The following is a 9,343-nucleotide window of genomic DNA, read 5'->3' as shown; positions in this document are numbered from 1 at the left end:
TTTTTTTTTTTTTATTTCGGTAATTTTTCCTTAATATAGTAAAAAAATAAAAACCCCCCCAGTGGTGAATAAATACCACCAAAAGAAAGCTCTGTCTGTCCCCAAAAAAGGGTATAAAATTCATTTCAGTACAGCGCTGCATGACGGAATAAATGTCAAAGTACCGCAGCGCTGAATACTGAAAAATGGCCTGGACGGGAAGGGGGTGTAACACCCCAGATGTCAACTGGTTAACATGCATCATTCACACACACGTCTGTAAATCATCATCATTTCCCTTTACAATTTATGAATCGGACAGACAGACCGCCATCGATTAAGAATCTACTACATAAAAGGAAAAGACTCACCGGCTGTGCTGAGCTCCATGGCTGTCTCGGTGATCTGCGGGGCATCTACCACCAGGATCTCTACCACCAGAGGGGCCCCAGAGACGGATCCCCCATAGAGATAATTTTCTACTCTACACAACACTTAATTAAAGATTCCCCCGGGACTGAGACTCCTCGCTGTCTGCCTGCCTCCCTCAGAGGAGGTCATTAACTCCAGAATGACTACCAGGCCTGCAGCATGAAGTTTAGAGGAACTACAAGTCTCATGATGCTATTAAAGGGAAGGTATGGTGGGTTTGTATAGAGAGGTTAAGTATTTTGGTCAAGACTAAAAAGAACAAAATAATAATAATTAGGGATGCGCCGCTACCGGTATTTTGGTACCGAGTACCGATATATTTTTTTCGGTACTCGCCGATACATAGTTACATAGTATTTGAGGTGGAATAAAGACAATAAAGTCCATCAAGTCCAACCTATTGTGTGTGTATGCATGTGTGTGTGTATGCATGTGTGTGTGTATGCATGTGTGTGTGTATGCATGTGTGTATGTATGCATGTGTGTATGTATGCATGTGTGTATGTATGCATGTGTGTATGTATGCATGTGTGTATGTATGCATATGCGTATGTATGTATATGCGTATGTATCTATATGCATGTATGTATGTATGTATGTGTGCATGTGTGTGTGTATGTATGTGCATGTGTGTGTATGTATGTGCATGTGTGTATATGTGTGTGTGTGTGTGTGTATATGCATGTGTGTGTGTGTATATGCATGTGTGTGTATATGCATGTGTGTGTGTATATGCATGTGTGTGTATATGCATGTGTGTGTGTATATGCATGTGTGTGTGTGTGTGTATATATCAGATTATTATGACCATTATTATGGTCATAATAATCTGGCCACTCAGTGTATAGATCTGTTCTCCCATATGAATGGTTTCCTCTTCTCCCGGGATTACAGAACAAGCGCCGGTCACTTCATACAATGACATGAGCAGAGGAGGGGGAAGGGCATTAATAGGGAGGAAATGATGGGAACATACCAGCTTCTCGCCGAGATTCTTCCTTCAGTCTTGCACAGTTGCACCGGCTCCTCTCCTGGACTGGAATGGCTTCCTCTGATATCACTGCACACTGGGAGCTTCTCACAATGTTCACTAGAAGTTGCAGTGAGTCAGATAGAGACGGCCTCATTTCCTGGCTGGAGGACATCCATCATCATCTAGTGCTGTCCTCCCCAGCCTGACTGTCCTGGTCCCGCCCCTTTCATTAATTGATTACAGTTGTTGCAATCATAGAGGCTCAGCGTCACAAGTGGGAGTTACCTAGGGTGGTCTGCATGCAAGTACAGCCTGCCTAGGAATGCTGCTCCTCCAGACTGAGACCCACCCATGAAGGCATTTTTATATTTGCATAACTCCTCCCAAGGGCCAGCCCACTGCTTACATCAGCGTTGATGGCTCTGGAGAGCAGGACTGAGTTAGGGTGTTGATGTTTTCAGGAAGCTATGTACAGCACCCTGCCGGCTCCTCCTACCAGCCTGCAATGCATAGAGAACACATAGAGCACACATAAGACCCAGTGGTGTCCAAAATTATGGATTTCAGGTATACAGAAAGTAAAAAAACAAAAAATAATAATAATTACCATATTGTGTATTAGGATAATGTCACCTGACTCAGCTGAAAATGACTCCAGATATAATCACCAGATTCTCAGTCCCGCGGCGATCAGCACTCCCCCCTCCCCGTCTGTGAAATGTCCCTCTGTGTCCTCACGTCTAATACAAATCAATGAACATGGATTACATGTTATGACGTCAGCGGGGCTTAGACCACCGGAGACCAGGGAAAGAAGAGGCTGATGGGACCGGTCTAGCGGCCCGGAGGGAGCGAAGATCAGGTGAGTATATCTGCTTTATCTGACCCCCCTAGACAACCAAGCACTCATCCCTTGCAGCACGGGGGTAGCCCCGGTTTTTAATCCCCAGAGTTCTTATTTAATTGCCCCCCCCCCCTATGAGCACTTAACCCTTACAATGCTGGGGTAGCCCCTCATGGGTAATTTTTTTTTAAATTCCCAGATTCAGGGCTGCCCCTGTAATGAGGCAGCCTGAGGATGTTGCCTCAGACGGCATCTCTTTGGGTCATGTGGGAGAGCGTCATGCAGAACCACATGGCTGTGTGCCTGCCGCCCCCTTTCTGGCCAGTGTCCCAAATTACCAAGAGCCAGGCAATCCTGGACTCTCTGGCTGGCGTCCTGCTTGGCTCCTGGCAACCACTGACATCAGCGACCCGGGCAGGATGCCGGCTAGAGCTGGGTGGTGCTCCATCTGAACGCCGGCCAGAGCGCCTTTAGCGCGCACTACCGGAAAGCCCAATGCCCCCCCCCAAGAAGAGGACCTCCAGCACCCCATCACCCAACCAATCCTCCACCCCAAGAACAGGACCACCAACACCACATCACCCAACCGAGGGCCTTCCTCCCCAAGAACAGGACCACCAGCACCACATCGCCCAACCGAGGGCCTTCCTCCCCAAGAACAGGACCACCAGCACCACATCGCCCAACCGAGGGCCTTCCTCCCCAAGAACAGGACCACCAGCACCACATCGCCCAACCGAGGGCCTTCCTCCCCAAGAACAGGACCACCAGCACCACATCGCCCAACCGAGGGCCTTCCTCCCCAAGAACAGGACCACCAGCACCACATCGCCCAACCGAGGGCCTTCCTCCCCAAGAACAGGACCACCAGCACCACATCGCCCAACCGAGGGCCTTCCTCCCCAAGAACAGGACCACCAGCACCACATCGCCCAACCGAGGGCCTTCCTCCCCAAGAACAGGACCACCAGCACCACATCGCCCAACCGAGGGCCTTCCTCCCCAAGAACAGGACCACCAGCACCACATCGCCCAACCGAGGGCCTTCCTCCCCAAGAACAGGACCACCAGCACCACATCGCCCAACCGAGGGCCTTCCTCCCCAAGAACAGGACCACCAGCACCACATCGCCCAACCGAGGGCCTTCCTCCCCAAGAACAGGACCACCAGCACCACATCGCCCAACCGAGGGCCTTCCTCCCCAAGAACAGGACCACCAGCACCACATCGCCCAACCGAGGGCCTTCCTCCCCAAGAACAGGACCACCAGCACCACATCGCCCAACCGAGGGCCTTCCTCCCCAAGAACAGGACCACCAGCACCACATCGCCCAACCGAGGGCCTTCCTCCCCAAGAACAGGACCACCAGCACCACATCGCCCAACCGAGGGCCTTCCTCCCCAAGAACAGGACCACCAGCACCACATCGCCCAACCGAGGGCCTTCCTCCCCAAGAACAGGACCACCAGCACCACATCGCCCAACCGAGGGCCTTCCTCCCCAAGAACAGGACCACCAGCACCACATCGCCCAACCGAGGGCCTTCCTCCCCAAGAACAGGACCACCAGCACCACATCGCCCAACCGAGGGCCTTCCTCCCCAAGAACAGGACCACCAGCACCACATCACCCAACCGAGGGCCTTCCACCCCAAGAACGGGGCCACCATCACCCTCCCAGGTGGCAATTATGCCAGGGACACCCCTAGTCAGAGTTCTTCCTTAAGGCTTGACATGTTTGGTATCTATTTAATTGACACAACCTTATCTTTTATATTTTAGCTGACAAAATGGGGTATTACATTCTGTTGGTGTGCACGAAAATTAATTTGTGTGTATTTTTGATGAGCAGCAATGCAAATATCCTGCAAAATAGAAAAAAAAAATTTGCAAGTGCCGTCATTTTATTCAATGGGGTCCCTGCTTTCAGAAAATACTTATTTTGAGGGTTTGAAGTAATCTTCAGGCCTAAAATGTACATTGTAACTAGATACTCGCCCGATACCCGAGCTTCCAGTATCAGGAAGCCGGGCGCCATGTAATGACTCGCTGGCTGGCTTCCTGATTGGTCAAGAAGCTAGCCAATCAGAAAGCCAGGTGGCATGTCATTACTCACCCCCGGCTTCCTGATTAACCAGAACACCAGCTCCATGCTTCCTCCCCACCTGGTGACGAGGAAGCATGGAGACGGCTTCCCTGCTAATCGGGAAGCCGGGTGGAGAATCATTACACACAGTGGCGTCACAAGGGGAGGTGCGGCCCGCACCTGGGTGACACCATTGGAGGGGTGACACCAAAATGACTGTCAGTCACCCCCCCCTCTGAAAAGTCTAGCGCTCGGTCATGGACCGAACGCCCGACAGTATCAGGAGAGAGAGAAGGGGACCCGGAGGCATACCTTATCCCGCCGGGTGACTGTCCCCTCATCTCTCTGCCGGCGTCCATCACCAAGATGGCCGCCGGCAGGTATCAGAAGAGTGCCGCGCATTGCGCGATGACGCCGCACGCATGGGCGCGTCGGCGGGGGGACACTCGGGAACCGCTCCTGGTGTCACCCAGCCTCTGGACGGCCCTGATTACACATCATCTGGCTTCCTTAAATGGGACCTCCAGTATTGGTATTCGGTATCAGCGAGTACCAAAAAAAAGAATATTGGTACTCTATACCGAAAAAACGGTATTGGTGCATCCCTAATTGTAACACAAAGAATCAAGGAAATGACTGGCAGTGAAAGGGTTATATATACATTTCGGTCTCTATAATACACAGAGGATGATTTCTGATGAAGAGTGTGCACCCCGCACTCCCCGCGCCACCTTTTCCGCGTTACGAGACAGAAATGAAACCATTCCAAATTCCTCCAGCACTGAGACGGTTAAGCGCCATTGTTATCAGCTGAATGAGCTGCGCCATTGACACTTCTCGGTGTGACCGGAGCCCGCGGTCGTTCGCAGTGTAACAGGTTCAGATTAATGAATGGTCGTAGGAAGTCACATGACCTTGTTTGCTGATTAACTGGAACGTGAAAAGCTTTTCAGAGTGAATAAATACAGAAAAAGCACGGCGAGCGCGTCTACGGCTTACTGAGGTTACATAGACCACCGACTGTGACCGCTGGCACCATTTCAACATTGCCAACAGGCCGCAAAGGATACTTCAAGAGCCTGGGGCAGCATATGTAAGAGAATAATATACAGTCTATTATTCTAACAATCCGGGCTGCAAAGGATACATTATAGAGACAAAATTAACTTTTAGTATAAGGGCCTATTCACAGCTTAGCGTTGGTATCCCGCCTATCCCTCAACGCAAGGAAACACACGCTAGGTGTGCTGGTGCATTGCATTTCATTGTGAATGGCACCGCAATGAACCTTCTGGGAGCCGCGCTTTTGTGCTGCAATGCATGATAACGCAATAGCATGCATTGTATTGAAAAAAGTATTGCATGCAGGACCTTCCTACAAACCATGGGGATGCAATGAAGGCTATTGCTGTATTGTGCAATGCTTGGCTGCTGGAAGGGGCATTGGGGTGCCATTCAGAATGAATGGCAATGCAACGCACCTCACGTGTGCTGCATTGGGCTGTGCAATAACGTGCACTAAACGCATGGATAAAACTACGGCGTGAATGGGTGCAGGCAGTGGCAAAACCCAGGTGGCTATGGGGCACAGGGGGGCCTGACCAGGAAAAGGAATAAAAAGGGGTCCCCCTGATGCTGTGCGGGCTGCCTGGGTCACTATGGTATTGCAAGCTGCTGGCTGTCACTGGCAGCTGGGAGGAGGAACGCGCCGCTGTTCGGATCACTGACAACCTGTCAGTGATCTGTGCAGTGGCGTGTTCCTCCTCACAGCCACTGTCAGTGACAGCCAGCAGCTGCGGTGGAGAAGGAGGTTGGGCCCTGGGCCGGCAGCAGAGGAGCAGGTGGGGCCTGCCAGCGACCTTGGAGGAGGAGGCAGGGCCTGGTGTTGGAGGAGGCTGACAGGTAAGAGTTGTGCAGGGGTGTGGCCAACCCATCTGAGACCCTGCAGAGCCCACCATAGAGAGTCTAAGGTGGGCTCTGCAGGGTCACTCTCAGATGGGCTGTGTGGGATCTCAGGTGGGCTCTGCAAGGGGCGTAACTAGAAATCACAGGGCCCCATAACATTTTTTTGCTATGGGGCCCTGCGATTTCTAGTTACGCCCCTGGGTGCAAGGGATACAGCTATGGTGTGAATGGGTGTGGTGGATACGGCTATGGTGTGAATGGATGTGGTGGATACTGCTATGGTGTGAATGGATGTGGTGGATACGGCTATGGTGTGAATGGACCCTAAATAAGCTAAAGATAGGCGCATAAAAAGAAAATTTGTACAAAGTCATATTGTCAGTTTCTTTAAAAAGCAGCCACAGCCCGAGTAGAAAAGCCCGCCCCCTGCCAGCTTCAGAGAAGGAGCCTTGCACTCTGCAGAGAAGCAGTGGTCTCTCTGCAGAGGTGCAACATGCCCCTTGCCGAGTAAGAGCAAGGGTTTTCCCAATCAGAAGAATCTTTGCCTATTACATAGCTATGGGCCCGATTCAGCAAGGGGGATGCATAGATCTGTACTGTTGGGTTTTTGGGTCAAGAGAGTAAATCAGCACAAACATGTGGAGAACATACAGCCGTCATGCAGATACCGTCCTAGGTTCTAATTTTACCCAAAGTAAAGAAAGGGTATTAATCATCCAGTCTCAATGCTGCCCACTCTGGGCTCCTTGATACTGAGGTCCATTTAAATGAAAATCGGTAAATTTTCAATCATTTTATAGCCGACCAATGAGAGAAGAGGGCAGGATGCAATATTTCTCCAGCAAACAAATTGACTTTTCTTTGAATAGAACGGGAAGGGTTAGGACTTCCACCAACGATTGTATTGCCGTCTCCCTTTCTGTCCTGTGACAACTGAACTCCTCATTTCTTGTATGGGTGTCACAGGGACAGGATGCGAGGGAAATCGCCATAAAAAGGGTCAACAGAACAGAATTAAGAAAACAAAATGTTTTCCTCTATCCCATTCTATCCAAAAGGGAAAACAGAAGACTTAGGACTGAGGCTTTAAAGTGTTTGTTTAGCCCAAACCTTTAGTTTTAGGCTATAGATTGAAGTTTTCACAATACCTGCTCCGTCAGGTTTTTTTTTTTCCTGCTGTCTGAGTCCGGTAGGGAAGATTTACCTTCCACTTCCTGGTGTCAGGATAGGGGCAGAGCATACCGGAGACTGCATGCAGACACAGGGATCAGAGGCACACAGGGCACACTGGGGTCACTGGGTGACGGAATGCTTTGTGGTCCCTGGGTAACACAGGATAGGTTTGGATCACCGGGTGACACAAAACGCTCCGGGGTCCCCGACACAAAACGCCCCGGGGTCCCCGGGTCATAGGGCACACAGGGGTGCACCGGGGGTACAAGGGGCAGCAAGGTAGGACGCAGATCACTGAGGGCAGGGCGGACACAGGTAAGATTGCCGCAGAAGGATGCCCGGCTTAGAGTCACCAATCACGTGACGTTACAACCCGACCATACAGAACTTTATATTTACCAAAACTATGTAATATAAAGGATCAACCTAATCTATCCAATCAGTTTCCAGTCACACAGGCTCTTGCACTACATAACTGTAGGTAGATCTAAAGTAGATTGTACAACATGTGTGATGAGCTTAAAGCTGACCATACACCTATAGGTTCAGGTATGTTGAGAGCAAGATACTGAAGCTTGGCCCGGTGGGGATTCCTCCATACACACAGTGTCGCGTAGATGGAGGAATCTGTTGCGCTTTTTCCCTTCTGACGCTAGAAAATCTGCAGAGAATCTATAGGTGTGTGGCCGGTTTTAGTGGCGTGTTACTCCAACGCCAAGCTGTATGCTGCTTTGCATTTTAAAGCAAGAGCTATCTCCCAATTGGCCATGGCGCTGGCACTCCAGGCGAAACCCAAAACGTGTCCCGAAAAGGAGACCCAGCGCTGGATCAGGAAGGAGGCGAGTGTGACACCTGACCTTGGTAAGAGACAGGAAGTGAGAGGAAATCCCTCCAAAAGTGAGTTATCATGGACCAAGTGGAGGATTTCCCCTCGCCTCCTCTTCTGGTGACAACTAACATTTTGGCTTTCCATAACTTCCTGTCCTAATGACCAGGACAAAAAAAAACAAGAGGCTGAACCTCCCCAGTGAGGTCACAGACAACAACTTACAAAATAGGGGATCTCTTCCTTTCCCGCTCCTTCCAAAACCCAACATAAACATTTTATCTATAGATACATTTTAACCAAATAAAAAAAATTGCATTTAGCAAATAAACGAGAAACACAAAATTGCACTGACGCCCCGGAATCGAAACGCACTGGTAGCCGTGAAGGGTTAACTAGTCCCCTGACGGATTAGCCGGGTTCATTCAGCAGCAGCTGCATGGAGAGAGGACACAATGGTGTCACTGGAAGAGAAGACAACATTGTATCCCAGAGCTGGGATGCTGCGGAGCAAATCAGTGCAAGGCGCAGGGAAGCAAGACAGGTGAGTCTGCTGCTCAGATCAGAGCACAACCATGCAAGCCAATGCTTGCTCTCCGTCAATGTGACAACCCCCCCCTTTTTCTGCGGGATCTCCCCAAACCCCCTCCTTCCTTACGGTTGGGCAGACATCCCCTCCCCTCTCCCAGCATCACCTAGGAAGAAAGGCAGAGGAGGGGGGGACAGGAGGCAAGAATAAACACAGTCACATCATGTAGTGGTAGTAGGCGCTGCCACCCCGGCCTTGCGGCTTCCACGGCGGGCATGGGCAATGCAAAAAAATAATTAAAAGAGAAAAACCGACCGTGCCCACCGCGCGGTCAGCTGACACAATCAAAGCCTTGACTCACCAGCTTCGGCTTGTTCTTGCTCTCGTCCGGCTCCGACGGCTTCCTCTTGGGATTCCTGTCGGCGTTCTTCCCCGGAGAGTCCTCTCCCCCAGCCGCCGCTGGCTGGGCATCCATTTTTTCGTCCACCGTGGAATCCCCCCAAAACTGCCAGGTGCCAGTTTGCTGCAGCCAACGTCAAGACGGTGTTTAATCCAGAGGGTTTTTTTTTGTTTTTTTTGGGGGGGGGGGCACCAC

General features: G+C 50.8%; 1 protein-coding gene across 1 annotated transcript in view; it reads right to left on the bottom strand.

Annotated features, from left to right (window-relative positions):
• DIAPH2 (diaphanous related formin 2) overlaps nt 1-9,327 on the bottom strand; it is a 909,560-nt gene extending 900,233 nt beyond the window's left edge. Inside the window, exon 1 of the mRNA XM_018576282.1 lies at nt 9,110-9,327. Coding sequence (XP_018431784.1) covers nt 9,110-9,223 — 114 coding nt within the window. The 5' untranslated portion in view covers nt 9,224-9,327. The remainder of the gene's footprint in view (nt 1-9,109) is intronic.
• Nucleotides 9,328-9,343: the final 16 nt, after the last annotated feature.

Source organism: Nanorana parkeri, unplaced genomic scaffold (genome assembly GCF_000935625.1).
Source record: "Nanorana parkeri isolate BGI_ZX_2015 unplaced genomic scaffold, ASM93562v1 scaffold62, whole genome shotgun sequence".
Classification (NCBI taxonomy): domain Eukaryota; kingdom Metazoa; phylum Chordata; class Amphibia; order Anura; family Dicroglossidae; genus Nanorana; species Nanorana parkeri.
This window is presented reverse-complemented; position numbering and strand designations above follow the sequence as displayed.